We start from the raw sequence: 20,460 nt of genomic DNA, 5'->3' as shown, positions 1-20,460 counted from the left end.
GTCTGTCTAGATTTCAGAGTTACTATGGACATGTGACTCCTTTGTACCTGTTTTCTTTCATTGAACAGTACCTATAGTGGTTATCCAATGCCTGTTCCACCACTCTATATTGGAGGAAGGGTAGATAACTTGCTTTTTTAGTTCATAGGTCTTCTTATCAAACAGAACTGCACTCAAGGTACTGTACTCAAGGAATAACAGAGAAGCCTCATCTGTACCTAGATCTGATCTGAATGATGATATCTTGGATTTTGAGCTGATGTAAAGGGATAAGACTTCTTAGGGGTATAGGGAGGGGGTAAACATATCCTATTTGTTCAATACGGATTATCTGAAATAACACACAGATATCCTACATTGGAGGGAATATTAATATTCTACTTTAGTCTAAAATGTGATTCTTTTTAAAAGAATCCTTTAATTTTGGAACAATTTTAGGTTTACAGAAAGTTACGAAAATAGTAGAGTTCCTAAATAGCCTTCACTTTGTTTTCCCTAATGTAATTATGTATGTATGTAGCTAGGATATAATTGTCAAAATTAGAAGATTAACATTGGTAGATTACCACTAACTAAACTCAGACATTGTTTTGATTTCACCAGTTTCTCCACAAATTGTCCTTTTTGTTTCACGATTCAATTCAGGATACCACATTGCCTTTTGTGATTTTCGTGGCTATTAGCAGTTGGAAAATGAAGGACTTAAACCAAGCTGTTACTAGTTGCTCCATATATTCGCCATATTTATCCAACTGACTGCACATCTATAGGAAACAGAAGCTCCTACCACACTAGATGGTTGAATGGTTGCCCCCCAAAAGCTATGTCCATGTCCTAATTCCTGAAACCTGTGAATGTTAACATTATTTAGATAAGGGGTCTTGCAGAGATATTAAGTTAAGGGTCCTGAGATGAGGAGACCATCCAGGATTATCCAAGTGGGCCCTGAATGCTATCACAAGTGTCCTTATAAAAGGCACAAAGAGGAGAGACAGAAAAGAAGAGGCCATGTGAAGATAGAGGCAGAAATGGGAGTCATGTAGTCTCAAGCCAAGGAACACCAAAGGATTGGTGGCAGTCACTAGAAACTAGGAGAGGTATAAAACGGCTTTGTTTCCCTGAACGTCTAGAAGGAACATAGCCTGTTCACTATCTTAATTTGGGACTTCTAGGTTCCAGAACTGTAAAGAAATAATTTTTGTGATTTTAAGTAACTAAGTTTGTGGTAGCTACAGAAGTCACAAGAAACTAATACAAATAAAAGGCATCATACTAGAGTAGGAGTACATATCATTTATAGATTCCTCTGTTAAATGGTAACACCTCCTCCACCACATCAATAATTCCTAACTCTACCTGCACTACCCCTACCCCACCAATCTTAATACAGTGGGACCAATGAGTAGGATATTGGTTCCTACCTACATTTTTAATTGTCTGAAATGAGATTAATTTACATGATCCTATTGCTAAAAGAAGTAGCTCTACTTACCTTTCTTTTGGTTTATCATCTCTTTTTCTTTCGTAAGTGGCATGGTCTTGCTTCGTTGGATCATAATGTATGATGTCCCTATGTAAAAAAAGGAGGGGAGGTTGGAAGAGATAAAAACAGAACACTAATACAAAAAGTAAGTAGCAAATTATAATTCAGCACTAGGAAGATTCTAATTTTGCAGCAAGAAGAAGCCATATGACATCAGATAAGATAACTAGGATCTTACTAGAAATAATATATACATATATTTTTCTTGGAGACAGAGTCTTGCTGTGTTGCCCAGGCTGGAGTGCAATGGCGTGATCTTGGCTCACTACAACCTCTGCCTCCCAAGTTCAAGCGATTCTCCTGCCTCAGCCTCCCAAGTAGCTGGGATTACAGGCATGTGCCACCATGCCCGGCTAATTTTTATATTTTTTGTAGAGACGGGCTTTCACCATGTTGGCCAGGCTGATCTCCAACTCCTGATGTCAGGTGATCCGTCCATCTCGGCCTCCCAAAGTGCTAGGATTACAGGTGTGAGCCACCGCGCCCGGCCGAAAAACTATTTTAAACTACCTACTTTTGAGATTTCCTGGATTTTTTTTTAGCTTTTAAAATGATTTTAAACATACTAAAATACATACAGATAAAATGATATACTATCTGGGATTTGCATAAAACATTTCATTGTGTAAAGTAGGGGTTGGATAAAGGTATAGAAGAGAACACTGGTCACATGTTGGTGACTGTAAAAGCTAGGTGATGGTGTACAGGTAATGATGGTGTACAGGGCTTTCATTAGTCTCTCTAAATTGCATGCCTGAAAATTTCCATAACAGTTACATTTATATAAATAGTTTTACAGTTACTACTTTAACTGTTTCCCATTTGTTTCACTAATGAAAGCGATGCTGCTATGACATCTAAGTGTATAAATACAGAAATAATTTAAGATTAGTTTCTTGAAGTGAATCACTGGGTCAAAGGCAAGTATATTTTTAAGGGTCTGATACATATTGCCAGCTGCCTCCCCAGGCCATTCAAAGAGGCCTAGTTTTAAATTGAGTTCAAGAAGACATTTATGGCAAAGGATGATATGGTAGAATGGGATGGAACATAAAACATACTTAAATTTCTTAGCAGCTACTGATCCTCTGTTTGTAGAATTGCTTAAGTTGATTTGCAAAACACTTTGTATAACATTCAGGGCTTTCTTTTTTTCTTCAGCAAGCTCTTCTTCCTCAGTTTTCTTTTCATTTACCTCTTTGAGGGAAAGGGATAATTAATAATCTCTTGGAAAACACAGCCTGAGAAGTCTCAATCATCAAATATTTACCAAGTACCTAAACATTTACAAAATCCATTAAGACAGGAAGAAGAAAGTTTAACCTCATTTCACTAACCTCCATATCCCAAGACCCTCAGCCATAGCAAACTCAGAAAGTCTGCGTGACCAGACAATGAAAAGTCCTACTTCTGTTCCTAATTATGAAACAATCTGAATTTAATGGCTTTCAGTAGCAAGTCTAAAACTTTTAAGGTAAAGAATGACAAATGTAATAGAGCAAGATACTAATAACTACAGTGATTATAGACTCTTTGATTTTTTTAACATTCTAAACAATCTAAATTACGTAAATCTAAAAATGATAAAGACAGTGAAAAATAGTAATGGTATATCTGACAATATAAGGTATTAGTGGATAGTTGCTTCAGTCTTTGATTCAATAACAAGTATTATGGGAAAAAAACCATATGCCCTACACATACTAAGGCATCATGGACTTTTACAAGCTACTATCCTCAACCTCTACAAATAGACAAAATATCACAGAATAAAGTTAAACAGCTAGTTTGGATTACAGAAATACAAAAGTAGTCTAAGCCTGTATGACTCTTTCAACTTACTGCAGGATATAAATAATCAACTAACAGAAACTAGAATAAAATGCTGATTTAAGTACTCTACAGGGATGCCCCCAAAGTTTCTAAGGGTTCACAGGAAGTTGAGATAGTGTTTAACTGAATCAAAAGATGCTTTATAAACTAAGTAGAGTTATGAGGTAGGAAAGATAGAGTTGAATCCTTAGAGGTGGTAGGAAAGCATGCTAGGTGTTGGAAACAAAACGAACACATATACTGAAATAATAAAGTACAAAAAGTTTACACTGCATTAGGTTGAAACATGGAACTGCTAATTTCAACAACTTTTGACTATCAAAAACATCAATTTAAATTTTAATCTAATAAGCATTAGGGAAGTAGACTATAATGCTGAAAAAGGCTCAAGGTAATATAGGCTGGCTGTACTGCTTACTTGAGACAAAACGTTGTGCCTCAAAATTTGGGAAGGGGTCTGGTGCAGTGGCTCCATGCCTATAATCTCAGCACTTTGGGAAGCTGAGGCAGGAGGATCACTTGAGGCCAGGAGTTTGAGACCCGCCTAGGCAACACAGCGAGACCCTGTCTCTATGAAAATACAAAAATTAGCTGGACATGGTGGCACGTGCCTGTAGTCCTAGCTACTAGAGAGACTGAGTTTGAGGTTACAGTAAGCTATGACTGCGCCACTGCACTCCAGCCTGAGGAACACAGTGAGATCCTGTCTCCAAAAAAATAAAAATAAAATGTTGAGAAGGAAAGAAAAAAACAACAGAGATTCTAAGAATGGACACGCCATCAACATAGAAAGGTTAAGAAGAGCTGGTTTGGACTTGCTGCGTTTTAACACAAACTCAGGAAAGCCTGTGGAAAATATCCAACAGGCATTTAAGACCAGTTGGGAGCTCAGCAGAACAGCAAGGAAGAAAGAAGATCCAAATTTGAAAAATACTCATGTGCAAGTGAAGGCTAAAGCTATAGGGACTTACAGAACCCTGGGAAGAACCCATATTTGGAGGCAAAAGAAAAATTAGGAATCGAGTTAAGAAAACCAGGAAGTTATGATGCAATTGGAAGCAAAGTGAACATTTCAAGAAGGGATGATCAACAGTGACATATGCTCTAGGTTAGCTGAAGAGGATGTCATTGGAGTCAATGCCACTGTACTTGGAGGACAAGTTGTTTATGGCTTTGAGGGAACACACACCCAAAGAGTTGTAAAGAAACAGACAAAATTGGCAGAAGTTAAGAAAATAACCTCTCTGTGTACCTTCTAAATGAAGGTTAGTCTCCAGGTTCTGTTCATTCTTGTGTTTTCAACATGGAGTTTTGAGTGAGAAAGTCAAGTAGAATACAATGCTGGAAAGGGCTCAAGGTGATGGAGGATGGCTGTGCTGCTTCTTGCAGGATAGACAAACATTGTGCTTTCAAAAGTTGGAAAAGGGCCAGCTACAGTGGCTCATGCCTGTAATCTCAGCACTGAAACAGAATTTGGGAGGACCCTAGAGAATTCATTTTAAAACTCTCTGAACCTTGGTTTCCTGAAACAGTCCAATACTGTTAATAATCACCTCAAAGAATTGAGAAGATCAAATCACAGATTGTTTTCAATAAAAAGCCAACTGCTACTGAATTAGATGTAATTTACTTTTTCACTTCAAATTTAGAACTGAAAGAGAGATGGAGTAGAAACTTGAAAACTGGCATGGTTAGAGGAATGGCTTTTTTGGGACCACAAGACCTAACTATGTCTGTAGAAAAAGGAAGAAGCTAGAAGGGGAAGAATGAAAATGCAAGTGATGAAAGGGGTAATAGGAAGTAGGAATGGTGAGGATTAAAATGCAGATTCGATTAATTCAGGAAAGAGAAAAAAAAAAGAAGGGCAGAGAAGTTCTGAGATTAGGAGAGGGAATTAGGGAGCTCATTCAAGCCAGCGACGTAAGAGGTAAGATGTTTTTAAAAGGGTAAGAGGAGAAGGTCCTGTAGAAAAAGATTGGAAGTACTGCTGTGAAAAATGCTACATTAAGTGAAAAGAAGTAGAATTAGGATGCTTCTGATAGCATCATTACTCTTAGATACATTCAAATAGGGATAAATTCAAGTAAAATGGCATTCAGTGATACACTGCTTTAAAAAATAATCTGCACCAGGTATGCACACTGGAGGATGACAAACACTCTTCCTTTTAGAAAGCCAGGAGTGACTTAACCATCTTCCATGGCGTCACCCAGAACCTGCTGATCCACTGACACAGGCTGCCAGGTAGAAAGCTCAACTTCTTCTCATGCCAAGGATGGGATAGAGGAAAATGGTACCTTTGGTGGATGTTATTTTTTCCTTTCCTTTCTGGCAGCTCTAAGTAATTAAATTTTCCTAAATTACTATGTACAAACAAACTTAGTATTAACTGTACATTTGATTATAAACTCCTCAATCCAATGTCTTGGGATGGAGAGTTTCTTCATGTGTTAAACAAAGGAGGTATACTAGGTGATTTCTCAGTGTCCCCAGATATCACATCAGGACTCTGGACAATGACGCATTTACCTTCCTGTTCCTCTTCACTGTCAGTTTCTAGAAATCGAGAGTCCATGCGGAATCTGTCATCAGTGCCAAAGTGCGACTGTAAATCCATGAGCTACACAGACAGAAAACATACATAATTGATAGCCACATTCCCAAGAAATTGCTTCTGACGAAGACTGTCAATGTACACCTCCCCACACACTGAAATTCACTACATTAAGATGTTTGCCTACCTCCATCTACTTATGAACCAATCAGAGAGGATCACAGAAGACTCACTCTCCAAATAAACACCCCGACACTATAATGTAGGTTAAGGTCTGCCTGCATTTACCCAGGTTTAAGGACTATGTCAAAAAATAAGGACATGCTGCAAGTTTAATAATTTTCAGTCTTCACTAACCTTCTGTCCAGCTCTGCCCTCAAACTGAGGCTTAATTTTGAACCTATTACTGTCATCTTCAGAATCAGATTCCTCATCACTGCTATCAAACAGCTTCCCTGATGTTTTACCCATAGACTCCTGTGAAGAAACACAACATTAATAGCAGAGGCAAACAAGCAGTATTTCCCTTCATAACGTAATCTTCTCCCTCACATTGAAAGCCAGTAACCCAGACTTATCTACCAGGAATGAGTAAATGGTGGGTCAGGTGGAAATTCCTGACTCAGTGAAATCTAACTGGCCTCTGGGATCACTAATCCAGAGGCTCCCCAGTGAAGCCTGGATTTGGGGAGGTAGTTATTACATGCAAGAACAGTTTTTGTAGTGTTTCACTAATATTGATGTCATGCTGCAGATGTTGTGGAGAATATAGGTTCACATATAAAAATCTCCAAGACCCCTGTAGTCTCAATATGCGGTGACCTGGCAAGCCCTGGGTCTCATTGGGGCTCTCAGGAGGGTTTTATGTTGAGATTGCCAGTTGTTTGTGGTGTGGATCTGCAGAAGTAGATGAATGTCCACAGAGACATCCTGAACTTCTTACTTTCACCCATTCCTCTCCTGGATGGCTCTGCTCCTGAGTCGATGTCTCCTCTGTTTCACATTCACTGTCAGAACCGAAGATGATGTGCGTTGGCTTATCCTCTGGATGTCCATCCTAGGGAGGCCATCGAAAGCATTGCAACTTAAAAAGATTTATAATGAAGACTCCAAAAGCAATTGCAACAAAATCCAAAATTGACAAGTGAGATCTAATTAAACTAAAAAGCTTCTGCATAGCAAAAGAAAAACTATCAACAAAGTAAACAGACAGCGTACAGAATAGGAGAAAATATTTGCAAACTATGCACCTGACAAAGGTCTAATACCCAGAATCTATAAGGAACTTAAACAAATCAACAAGCAAAAAACAAACAACCCTAGTGAAAGGACACAGCAGACATTTCTCAAAAGACAAACACGGGGCCAACAAGCATACAAAAAAAAATGCTCAACATCACTGATCATTAGAGGAATGCAAATCAAAACCACAATAAGATACCATCTCACACCAGTCAAAATGGCTATTACTAAAAAGTCAAAATATAACAGATGCTGGCAAGGTTGCAGAGAAAGAGGAATGCTTATATACTGCTGGTGGGAATGTAAATTCATTCACCTACAGTGGAAAGCAGTTTGGCAATTTCTCAAAGAACTTAAAACAAAACTATCATTTGACCTACAACCCCATTAGTGGATATTTGCCCAAAGGAATATAAATCATTCTACCATAAAGACACATGCACACGTATGTTTATTGGAGTACTATTCATAATAGCAAAGACACGAAATCAACCTAGATGCCCATCAATGATGGACTGGATAAAGAAAATGTGGTACACATGCCCCATGCAATACTATGCAGTCATAAAAAAATAATGCAATCATGTCCCTTGCAGCCACATTGATGGTGCTGGAGGCTACTATCCTAAACAAATTAAGACAGGAACAGAAAACCAAATACTGCATGTTCTCACTTATAAGTGGGAGCTAAATGTTGAGTACACATGGGGGAGCAATAGGCCAGGTACAGTGGTTGACACCTGAAATCCCAGCATTTTGGGAGGCCAAGGCAGGCTGATTGCTTGAGCTTAGGAGTTCGAGACCAGCCTAGGTGACATGGTGAAACCCCATCTCTACAAAAACACAAAAATTAGCTGGGCATGGTGGCACGTGACTGTAGTCCCAGCTACTCAGCAGGCTGAGGTGGGAGAATTGCTTGAGCCTGGGAGATGGAGGTTGCAGTGAGCTGAGATCATACCACTGCACCCCAGGATGACAGAGTGAGACCCTGTTTAAAAAAAAAAAAAAAAAAGGGAACAATCAACACTGGAGTCTACTTGAGGGTGGAGGGTGGGAGGAGAGTAAGGATTGAAAAGCCACCTATTGGGCTGGGCACAGTGGCTCACGCCTGTAATCCCAACACTTTGGGAGGCCAAGACAGGTGGATCACCTGAGGTCAGGAATTTGAGACCAGCCTGGCCAACATGGTGAAACCCCATCTCTACCACAAATATAAAAATTAGCTTGGCGTGGTGGCAGGTGCCTGTAATCCCAGCTACTCAGGAGGCTGAGGCAGGAGAATTGCTTGAACCCAGGAAGCGGAGATTGCAGTGAGCCAAGATCACACCATTGTACTCCAGCCTGGGCAACAAGAGCAAAACTCCATCTCAAAAAAAAAAAAAAAAAACACCTATTGGGTACTATGTTGATTATCTGGGTAACAAAATAATCTGTACACTGAACCTCCAAGACACACAGCTTACCCATGTAACAAACCTGCACATATACCCCCAGAACCTAAAATAAATATTGGAAGAAAAAAAAAAAAGCATTGCGTCTTAAAACAACCCAATCTCAAACTGAACATGTCTAAACCTATCACTCCCTTGCCCTGCCAAGTCTACTTCCTGCCCTTTTTCCTTATCTAGTGAATGCCATCACCATCTGTTTATTTGGCCAAGACAGAAACTTACAATTCCTCTTTCTATCCCTATCCAGTTATCACCGAGTCCTATCAATTAAACTTCTTGGTATCAATTCAGTCAATCTATTCCCACTGCTGTTATAGTTTTGACTTTCCACCTCCCCAAAGGCTCTCCTTGGTTACAGACGGACCCGTTTGATTTGTTTTCATCATAGTCTGAAGGATCGCTCCCAAACAGAGGTTGACAAACTTTTTCTGTAAAAGGCCAGAGTAAATATGTTAGGCTTTGCAGGCCACATATCGTCTTTGTTCTGTATTCAAAAACTATTTTTAGCTTGAAGGCTGTACATAAATAGGTCATGGGCTGGATGGCCTTTGAGGTGTAGTTTGTCAACTCCTGTTGCAAAATAGATGCAATTAATCTTCTCTCCCTTGCTTAAAATTCTTCACTCTCTTTTCATTTTATGAACAAAATCAAACCACTAGCCTCATTTCTTGCCATCTCATGCTGTATAAGTTTTAGTTACACTGATTGAAAACATCCACCCTTGTATAAACTGTTCCTTTTTCCTAGAATGAAAGCCTTTCCGCTCCCTTCCTGCCCTTTCACCTGGGCCTGACCAATTCCCACAAATCTTTTCCTACCACTCAGCTCAGACTACAGAAGCTCCCAACTGACTTAGTGTGTCTCCTGTGTGCTGCCAGGGCACAGGGGCACAACCCCCTCCTGGCCCTGTGTAACTTAACTGTGACTGTCGGCATGCCACACCATGAGCCAAAAACTGTATGAAAGGCAAGATCACCATCCTCATACTATAAATCTGGCACTTACTATAAAGGTGTACTTAACAATTGTTAGAAGAATGAACAAAAGCCCATTACAGTAAATCTTGGCAAGGTATAAATCAATTGACAAGTGATTTATATGTAAATTCAGACACATTTGAATATATTACTTAACTACACCAGGTATAGCTTCTAAATGAAAGAAAATTATAAAGAAATTTTCAGATAAACCAGATGAAAAAGCTAACTCAAGAACCAAAATATGAAACTGGTGAACACCAAGACAATCAGCTCTATGGGGGCACACCTAACTTCATGGGAAAGAAAAGCTGGACTTTCTGAGTTCTTGTTAAATCCATACATTGAAAATATACTCACCAAATTTGCCAGAGCATTATGCACCAGCTGCTTCTGCACTTCTTTTTCTTTTTGCCTCGCTTCCAAGGCTGCCAAACGCTTCTCATTGTCTTCAGCATGCTTATCTTTAGCACTCAGATCTGATGAATTACTAATAGAAAGTGAGAAATCAGTTTTGATTTCCCGAGTGTCCTTGGATGAGACCTTTGGTGATTTCTTGAGAGATGTAAGGCTGCTTGAATCAGACCTCTCTTCCTCTGAAGCTTCTGTCTTTGTGGTACTATGGCAGCTGTCTTTGTCAAAGCCTATGTTGTGAGTCTTTGCACTAAGACTTAAGGACTTCTTACCTTCTAACGGCCTAGAAATAGGATTCTTACTTCTCTTTTCAGAACTCCTAGGGGACACTGCCTTGTGATCCTGGCTCTCAAAAGTGGTCTGTCTTTTTTGAGGCTGAATATAGTTTGGGCCATTCGCCTTCTTTGTATGTTCGCATGGAGTCACTTCACCTGATGAGCCATTAACATATGGGGACCCATCTTCCATGGATATGATACTGGGATCCTCATGTTTCATGGAATTCTGATCTTTATTAATATTGTTAGAGGCAACACTGTCTTTCAAGGATTTTTTCATTGACTCCTTTTCATATAGACAGCCTACTCCCTTGAAAGCCTGAAATTTTGGCTTTAAATTGTTTTCCTTTGGTTTCTGTTTGCCACAGTTGTTCTCCTCTCCTTCTAACAGGGAAGCCACAATCTCCTCAGGACGAATACACTGTCGGCCTCTGCGGAGGCCAGTGGGAGTCTTGGGGCTCTTGGAGCCTCTGTCAAACTTGCATTGGGTGGTGGTTTCTGGTCCATCACTCTCAGTATCTTCATTTGGAACCTTCAGATCACTGCCAGCCAATTGTTCCAAATCAGCTAAAGTGAGATTCACACGAAGGCAGTTTTTCGTCATGGCATTATACTCCTCGCCTCCTTCAGAGTCAGCTAATTCTGATGCAGAATCAGCATCTTCACTGCTACTGGAGTGAGAGGGAGATTTACAATTAAGAGACTTTAATCCATGACTGAGGGCTGACTCTACATTGCTTTTTCTTTTTTGTAGTTTAATACAGTGATCAGAAAGCTCACAGTTTTCTCTATTTTTGAAAGAAGTTTTCTTCGTAGATTTTTCCATTTGTGAAAATTCTGTACTGTTTTTGACCTTAGCAACATTCTTTTTCATCGCAATGATTTCATCTGTATCTCCTGAGTCATACTCACAATCATTTCTCGTATCATCATCATCACTATCATGGCAAGAGACATTATTTTTGATACCTAAACCTATTAAAGAATGCAGTTTGTGAACGCCTGATTTGAAATCATCCCTTACAACTTCAAAAGGATCATTTTCAGATTCATTTATTGAGGGTTGTGTAGTTCTCTGTAAGTTTTCCTCTTTCGCAATCATCATTCTCAATTCATCTTCAGAATCAGTATCATCATCAGAAATGCTATTTCTCTTCTTGGCAGTTTTCAAGCCAGAAGTCTTAAAAGGTAGATTTTTAAGTTTCTGAGTATCAGAAACAGGTACAGGAGATGATTTAGAAGGAGTAATGGAATCACAAGTTCTTTTTTGGGCAGCCTGTTGCTGTGTTAAGGGTGGTCTCTCTATTACCCTCCTGGGCCTTGTACTCATGGCCAGAGACCCAGTGGAACTCTCATCCTTCTGCACTTTTATTATCTTCTTGGGAGGGCCATGAAAGTCAGAGAACTCTCCTCGCCGTTTCTTACTCATAGGGTCATTCCCTCCTTCTAATTCCCAAGTCAGGCTGGATATAGGAATGGTGTTTGAGAAATCCTCCCCTATCTTCTTCAGGTTGTGGCAATATTTTGAGGGATCATATTTGATGACGTTACACAAGTCAAGAAACAAAACTAAAGCACTTGGTTTTAGGAAAACTCATCAATCTTTGACACAAAAAATATTGCTTAATCTCAAATAAGTCATTTCCCCCCCCTTTCAGTTTCCTGTAAAAGAAAATGAGGACTTAACTAGGTTACCTTTCGGGGTCTAAGAAATTGAACTTTCTATGACACTTTCTGAGTTAAAGTCTAGTACCACCACTATTCGTTGGCAGAAATTACTCGGACTGTAGATAGATATTATAGCAAACCTATTCAGATTATATTACAGGTACACAGGTCTCAGGGCTATTTTCTGTAAATCACACAAATCCAGCCATCGAGCTGATACACTAAAGCAAAGTTCTGAGTTCAGGAGAACCCAGAGGACATGGCCACATGTGTGTCCTTTACTCTCAAACTCTTTTGGCTATTTCTGTCTTCTCAGTTCTTACTCATCCTAACTCTGATTCTCCTAGCTCAGTAACATCCACTTCACATGAACTCACTCTCTGCAACATTTTTAGGTCTTTATTAGAAAGCTGGCCTGGGCACAGTGGCTCATGCCTGTAATCCCAGCACTCTGGGAGGCCGAAGTGGGCAGATTACATGAGCCCAGGAGTTCGAGACCAGCCTGGGCAACATGGTGAGAACCTGTCTTAAAAATAAAAATTAAAAACTAAAAAAAATCTAGTAAATCTTTACCAGGCCTATGTTGACATTATCCAGGAAAGATTCTAGTTAACATCGATGTGTTGTAATGATGGCTGTCATTTGCTGATTCCCTAAAGCATATGAATAGGCAAGTATTAAGGTGCTTTAAGCTATCACTCTTTTTTGTTTTGAGACAGGGTCTGACTGCTACCCAGGCTGGAGTGCCACGGCATGATCGTGGCTCAATACAGCTTCAACCTTCCAGGCTCAAGTGATCCTCCCAACTCAGCCTCCCCAGTAGCAGGGACCACAGGCATGTGCCACCGGGCCCAGCCTGATTTTTCTTTTATTAATATTTTTTGTAGAGTTACAGTCTCACTATGTTGCCTAGACTGGTCTCAAACACCTGGGCTCAAGTGATCCTCCAGTGGCCTCCCAAAGTGCTGGAATTACAGGTGTGAGCCACTGCACCCCACCTTAAGCGATTACTCTTGAAAGTCCCTTTTTTCAATAACTACTTATATGTGCTAGTTATGTGAAGTGTGCCAAAACATGTCTATTGTCTCTACTGTCCTTCAATATCTTCCTCTTTGCCATCAGTGGCTGCCATTGGTGGAAAGCTGGAAAGTGGAAAAGAAGAAATCAGTACTTTCCTGACACTGAGCCACTTGTAGGGAGGGGAGAGGTCACAGCTATGTCCGGTGCAACTAGGGCCTGGATTCAGGTAGTAGTGGTTTCAGTGGCACAGTAGCTGTGAGCTCGGAGGACACACGTTTTTGCTTCTCTAGTCCCAGTGGGGTAGTGGTTTACTGCAGTTGTCAATCAGTGGGGAATCTGACCTTTGGCTTTTGCTCCTCCAGCTTTTGCTCCTCCAGCACTTGTTTAACTAACTGCATATATTATAATCCCTCTGTTTCAAATACCTGCTACTGTTTCCCTTACTGACTGACACCAGGGTTACAAGCTAAAGAATACATCAAGACGGTCGGGCGCAGTGGCTCATGCCTGTAATCCCAGCACTTTGGGAGGCCAAGGTGGGCAGATCACAAGGTTAGGAGATCAAGACCATCCTGGCCAACATGGTGAAACCCCGTCTCTGCTAAAAATACAAAAAAATTAGCCAGGCGTGGTGGCACACACCTGTAGTCCCAGCTACTTGGGAGGCTGAGGCAGGGGAATTGCTTGAACCCGGGAGGCAGAGGCTGCAGTGAGCCGAGATCGTGCCACTGCACTCCAGCCTGGGGACAGAGCAAGACTCCATCTCAAAAAAAAAAAAAAAAAAAAAGATAAAAAAAAGAATACATCAAGACACACTGCTCAGAATTCCATGATACCAGGTCTTCAAGGTCTTAGACAATGTGACCTCACTGAATAGGCATTAGAATTTGCTCATACTCTGCTCCAAACTATTTCTCAACCCGCCATCCTCGTGCTTGCCCACATATTTTAATCTACTATTCCTACTCCCAGGACTACTTCCCATCACTTCTATTAATTCAAAACCTACCTCAATTCTAAAGCCTTCTTTAATGATGGTCTCTGGGTCTCTCACCCCTCTTTAGCTCCTTCAGCAATGGCTTTGAATCCATGTATGACAATATGAATAAATTAATAAACCAACCTGCTTCTTTGGCACTCATCATTTGAATTACTTAATTGTATAAAACCTCAATCCATTTTTTCATGCTCTAATTGTTTCATACATGTAGGTGAATACCAAGAAACTGGGAACATGCAAACAAACACCTAAAGATTCACTGATAAGAGACAGTGAAATGCTAAAGGTATTTTACAAGTATCTATCACTGTGGTAAATAATTACTTTGAGAGGCCAAAGGATATTTTACGTTTATGTTGATTTTTAAGGTGAAGAACAGGTAAGACTCTTCCAAATTTGCTCACAACCCAATTCTAAAAGAAAAAAAAAGAATTTATTTACTATATGTGACACAAATGGAAAAGACTGAATAACAATATTAGGTAAATACAACAAAAAAATCAGTGGGCTATGATTACTGTTGGGTTTAGTTTTCTGACAATGAAATAAGAGTTACCAAAGAGAAAAATTGTGAGAGGGAAGAAAAAAAAAGGAAGATTTGGAGCAGCTATCAATCCCAAGTAAACCGTGTAAGATGGTTTACAAAAAACACTGGCTGCTAATTTGAACAGGCAAACTTGGGACCTGCCTGTATTCCTGGCTACCTATGTCCCTTGAAAGTCCACCTCTGCTTGAGTTTTGATTTATTTCTCTGTAAAATGACGGAGAACTATGCTTACCTAAGACTTGTAAATGCACCTTGAAAATCATAAAGTCCTGTCTATGTTAATTGCCTCCAAGAAAGGGGAAAAGAGGAACTGGTTTTAGACATGACACCCACAATCACGTGATCTCAGGCATCAGTTTCCAGGACCATGTAATTGGCTCAGGCTACAGAGGAGACTCACCTTATGCCCTGGCACTTCCGTCCCTGGCACAGCTTTCATATGGAAATCCACTCCTCCTGTCTTTTCTAACAAGTTGGCGTTACCCGTTGTTGATTCTTCTTTCTTAGCTTTTGCTGCTTCTCTCTCTTGGGCCAATCTGAATCAAAAAGAAAATACAAATAAAAGAGTCAAAATAATCAGCCACGTAAAATGGTTATTTCACTTTAGGTGTGCCTAAATGAGCACCATAAACAGCTTTTTAGTATTAAAAACCAAAATAAAACAAAAATGCTTTCTTAGTAGCCTAATAGCTTACCTACTTATCTGAACATACAATATGTTTTTATTATAGAATACTGGAAGACAGAGCCATTAAGAAAACAAAACATATTCCTTATCCCTCATCTTGTTGTTAATATTTTGTCTACTTAACTTCATCTTTGTTCTATATGTAAATATACATATTTTATAATGTAATCCAAATATCATAAGCACAGTTAGGTACACTTCATTTATCAACTTATATGTTCTTTGAAAACATCACTACAATTGCTGCACAACATGCCTTTCCATCAATCTACTGTAGTTTATTGACCAGTCCCTTACCACCAGCAACTGAACTATAGGGTTGGACAGCAGTGACAAGCTATGCTGTCAGGGCTGTCCCACCAGAGCATGAAGGTTCTTTTCCTAGCCCACCCACTACACTACAGTCAGTCTCCCGAATCCCTGACATGCACGCTTACACCTGTGCTCTGCTCCAGTGGATGTCCCAGTTCCCCTTTATGGAAGACCAAGACCATGGATCGCAAGTTCTCTCAATTTTCCCCTTTCAATTTATAAACGTTTGGCATTTTATGTTATCTTCTCTCCATTCACTCTTCCCCATGACGAAGGTATCTTTCGGAGCCCAATTTGTTAGGTCTTGATTATCCATATCCTCCTAATGAAGAGAATGCCACCTCTTCTGATTCAAATCACCGCCACCTTCTTCAGGCCTGGACAACTGCACAGAGCAGTCCTCACTGGCCTCTTTGCCTCTGGGCTGTCTCCTTTATGTCCCAGAACAACCATCAGACCCATGCTTCTCAGGCATATCCACGCAGATACTCCAAGCAGCAGCACTGTGTGCTCAACCTGCTCAGCATGGGGCTCCAGTGCCTGCACACAGTAGGCTGGCAACTGCTGCTGGAATGAAAGGTATATAACCACCCTGTTCACAGTCCTAGGCTTCAGCTGAAGAACAAAATCAAATTCTCACCTTTTTCATAAGGCCAGTCCCCCAAAACATGCCTCAAAGTAGGTTGCTTGCCACTTGTTTTAGAATCTATCTGTTCTTGTTACATTTAATTGGTCTGGAACAAGCTTATCAACTCTCCTGGTCATTCTACCTGTACATTTTTTTTTTTTTTTTTTTTTGAGACAAAAGTTTCACTCCTGTTGCCCAGGCTGGAGTGCAATGGCACAATGTAGGCTCACTGCAACCTCCGCCTCCCAGGTTCAATCTCCTGCCTCAGCCTCCCAAGTAGCTGGGATTACAGGCGCCCACGACCACACCCAGCTAATTTTTGTATTTTTAGTAGAGACAGGGTTTCACCACTTTAGCCAGGCTGGTCTTGAACTCCTGACCTCAGGTGATCCACCCGCCTCAGCCTCCCAAATTGCTGGGATTACAGGCGTGAGCCACCGTGCCCGGCCTCTATCTGTATATTCTTAAATTGTCTCCTATTTTGAAAACTCCCCAACTAACAACACCTTTTCTTCCTGAAAATACCTTTAGGATTTTAAAAGCTCTAATGGTTTTTATAATACATTGTCTTGCTCTTAAATCACTTGCATAATCACTCTTATGCTTGTCATACAGTGATCTCCTATTTCCTTTATATTTTTGTATGACACTAGCATTAACAGTCAAAATCAACATATGCAATTTAGTGGTCTACTAAAATTTAAATGCAGACAATGCTAAGATTCAGCAACTCCATTTTCTGATATAAACTGAGAAACACCTGCATATACATAGGATACATGCTCCAGGATCATCTATGACCATGAAAAAGTAGAAACAGTCATCAGTGGGAAGGGACCACTACACTGCGGTATAACCATTTTCTGAAATAGTACTAACAATTGTTATAAAGGGAGAAGATCTACATTGCCACAAAAGGGTGTGTTAACAAAGAGAAAATAAGTACATATATGCTTTTATAGCTCATTAACAAAGAGAAAATAAGTACATATATACTTTTATAGCTTATTATATACATACATAAATGCACGAAATTATCCTTTTTGTTCGTCTGGGATGAAGGGGATTCAGAGTTGAAAGGGATTTCAGCTCTACTTATAATGTTTGAATTTGTTAAGAATATAATACTATATTACTTGATAATTTGAAATAAGTAAATATATAAAACCACTTACAATATAAAAAAAATAGGGCTTAAATCCATGTGGAGCAAAACTTACCTGTGCAAAAAGCTTTCTTTTGCTAGTTGAATTTGTAATGTTCCACCTTTCCATTTTGTTTTATTTAAAACAGACATACCTATAAAGTAAAGAATTATTACTCAAGTACATGGCAATGCAAAAATATATTTCAGCTTGTGCTTTTTCTAATTATTTAGTATCAAGAAAAATAGGCTTGCTTATCACAAAGAGATCCAGGGGAAGTGGAAGAAAAGAAATGAGACCTAGAGAGAGGGAGCCTAGGCTCTTGTTTCATCTTGACAACTTACCAAAAGAGTCTTTACACTCCCTATCTCACAGTGTTACTAGATTGGAATGAGGCAAAATGTGTAAAAAGTAAAGCAAAATTTATTTGCAATTTGTTTATAAACAAATGTCAGGAACCTCTGAATAACTGATATTTAATGTATATTTTATTGTTATTTCCTATAACTATAAAACATATATTTCCTGTAACTATAAAACAATCATCTTTTCAGGTGAATCAGAGGACACTCTGGAATCCTACAGCACCTTAATTTATCACCTCATACTAATTATCACTGTAGAACTTGTAGATGAATTAACTATGAGTGACTGAACTGTTTAAATTACAATGCCCTAGTAATTGATTTTTCTGAGCATCTGCCATCAGCTTCCTTAATAATACCATTAACAGAATTTTGTAGGTGGTAGATACTATACTAAGTACAAATGTATCTTTTCTTTTTGAGACACAGTGTCCTTCCGTCGCCCAGGCTGGAGTGCAGTGGCACTATCTTGGCTCACTGCAACCTCTGCCTCCCTGGTGATTCTCCTGTCTCAGCCTCCCAAGTAGCTGGGATTACAGGTGCCTGCCACCACACCCAGATAATTTTTGTATTTTTAGTAAAGATGGGGTTTCACCATGTTGGCCAGGCTGGTCTCAAACTCCTGACCTCAAGTGATCCACCTGCCTCAGCCTCCCAAAGTATTGCAAATGTATCATTTAATTTAATTCTCACAGAAATATTATGAGGCAAGCACTATCTTTTGTCATTCATCACATAAGCAAACTTGGGCTGAGAAGTTTAAGTAACTTGCCACAGGTCACAAAGCCTAGTTGATGTATTCTTAACCACAACTTCACGTTTGTCACATATATTCCTCAATGTAAAATAGAATAAAGCAAGCTTTTCGCAAATGAAATTACAAAAGACTGATTGCCCTCTTCCTCTATTAGCATGTTCCCTTTACTTATTTTCCATGTCTTTTTTCACTTTTTGGCCTCCAAATAACTAGAATATGTTACTGTGTCAGTGGCAGTATGGATTATCTCCCATTCTTCATTGAAGGCCACTGTTTGCCCTTGACTTTATTAAACTTATCAACAAGAGATTTCACAATTTCAAGGATATGGTCTTACAAGGGTGTATTGTAAAGCCCCCTCAAGAGTGTTTAGTGACAAGGATTAGCTGTCAAAGAAATGATCAGACTGAGGGGGAATGTGGCATAATATTCAGTGGGATATACGTAACAGGCAGTTTCTATGAAAGTCTGGTCCCTTGTCCAAAATATTTGAGAATAGCAGTTTTAAGTAAACCCACCAGCAAAGTGCTACCATGTCCGCTGATGCCAAATGGAATGGACCTAAACCTGCTGAGTTATACGATACTGGAATTCTCTTGATCACTGCTGTCCCTCTGGATAACGTAAAAAATGGCTGTGGAGGTTTAGATTTAGAACCAAAGTTATTCCAAGTTACAGAGTGATATAAAATGGCAAATAGTATAGAAAATATATGATGATCTTACATTTTTTCAGGTCCGCTTCTGCTACATTGATGTTGATATATGCAAAAACTTTCTGTGGGTTTCCTAAAAACAAACAAACAAACAAAAAACAAAAAACAATTTATTTAAATTCTTATCCAGAAAGCAATGTAAAAATGGTTGTTTCTAAATTAAAAAAAAAAATTAGTTATTGAAAACTTATTATTTCAAAGATAAACCTTTTTTTTATTGGCTATAAAAATAAGCATAATTATCAAAATATTCCAAAAAAAATAAGAAAATGTCCAGTAGTCAGTTAAGGAAACATTTTGTTTGTATGCTAGTGATAGTCTACTTAATGGGACACTTAATCCATGTTAGAAAATTCTAGTTCTCAAAACTGGAAGTTAATATGTTTCTGAAATCAGATGTTTTAGAATTTAGAATTTTTTCTTATTTCAGAAACAAATTCTGGTCAAGTTCCACATCACACATTATACCTCCACAACATCACTTAAAACTTTTGGTGTTCAGAGCTAACATTTATCTTGGGGTTGTTGTATTTTCTAGCACTTAACCTGAGTTATGTCTGCCTATAACTACCCAGTGAAAGACCATAAATTTACCTTGGTCATCTTTCCGTGTGATGATCTCCACATCCGAAACTTCTCCAAATCTGCTGAACTGATTTTGTAGGTCTGCCTCAGAAATGTCCTGGCTAAGGCCACCCACATAAAGGCGCTTTGTTTCTCTGTTCACTTTCATGAAGGCTGGGCATATACTTGGTGTATTTTAGTGGGAAAAGTAATTTTCTGTATACAGAGAAGAGTTCTTTCCCTTAGTTCTTCTAAAATCTAACAAAACAACTACTTCCTCTAAACCTTCTGTATCAAATCCGTCTCCTGGATATGTATTTCACTTCCTATTGTATTACTTCTAAATTTTAGTCTTGGAGGTTTTGCCCAAGCCCTACATCCACATCTTTCATGAATGCACTTTGGAACAGCAACCCCATACCCATATAGACACAGGTACAGAGAGTTTTTTCCTCCAAATGGCCATAATATTACACTCTATCCCTCTTAATTTTATGTATTCACGTTTTTAGATGTTTTTCCTTGACTCATTCATACATTCATTTACTGTCTTTAACAAAGTCTGACAGAAACAGGATGTGGCAGGTAACGCACTAAAAGATAAAAAGAGCTAGCCTACCTCTTCCTAATTGTCTCCGCCCCCAACCTACCCACCCCAGCCTTCTTACTCCTAGAAGACCCAAAGAAGTGAATAGAGAGGCTAGGAATTCCTGGAGCTCCTTATAGTCACAAAAGAATAAAACAAATGGCACAATATTA

At 39.3% G+C, this 20,460-nt stretch overlaps 1 protein-coding gene across 10 annotated transcripts in view; it reads right to left on the bottom strand.

Moving 5' to 3' along the window:
- NOL8 (nucleolar protein 8) overlaps positions 1-20,460 on the bottom strand; it is a 28,139-nt gene that overhangs the window by 6,865 nt on the left and 814 nt on the right. For 7 of the 10 annotated variants that reach the window (XM_009244624.4, XM_009244625.4, XM_024251791.3 and 4 more), the window contains 11 exon segments: positions 19,732-19,917; positions 19,148-19,210; positions 17,376-17,454; positions 14,928-15,063; positions 14,325-14,393; positions 9,961-11,838; positions 6,874-6,987; positions 6,288-6,407; positions 5,906-5,996; positions 2,605-2,740; positions 1,493-1,570 (listed from right to left, as the gene is read on the bottom strand). In XM_009244624.4, the coding sequence (XP_009242899.3) occupies positions 1,493-1,570; positions 2,605-2,740; positions 5,906-5,996; positions 6,288-6,407; positions 6,874-6,987; positions 9,961-11,838; positions 14,325-14,393; positions 14,928-15,063; positions 17,376-17,454; positions 19,148-19,210; positions 19,732-19,870 (2,903 nt within the window). In that variant the 5' untranslated portion in view covers positions 19,871-19,917. 10 annotated transcript variants of the gene reach the window in all.

This window comes from Pongo abelii, chromosome 13, assembly GCF_028885655.2.
Source record: "Pongo abelii isolate AG06213 chromosome 13, NHGRI_mPonAbe1-v2.0_pri, whole genome shotgun sequence".
Taxonomy (NCBI): domain Eukaryota; kingdom Metazoa; phylum Chordata; class Mammalia; order Primates; family Hominidae; genus Pongo; species Pongo abelii.
The sequence above is the reverse complement of the archived record's forward strand: the minus strand, read 5'-3'. Positions and strand labels throughout refer to the sequence as shown.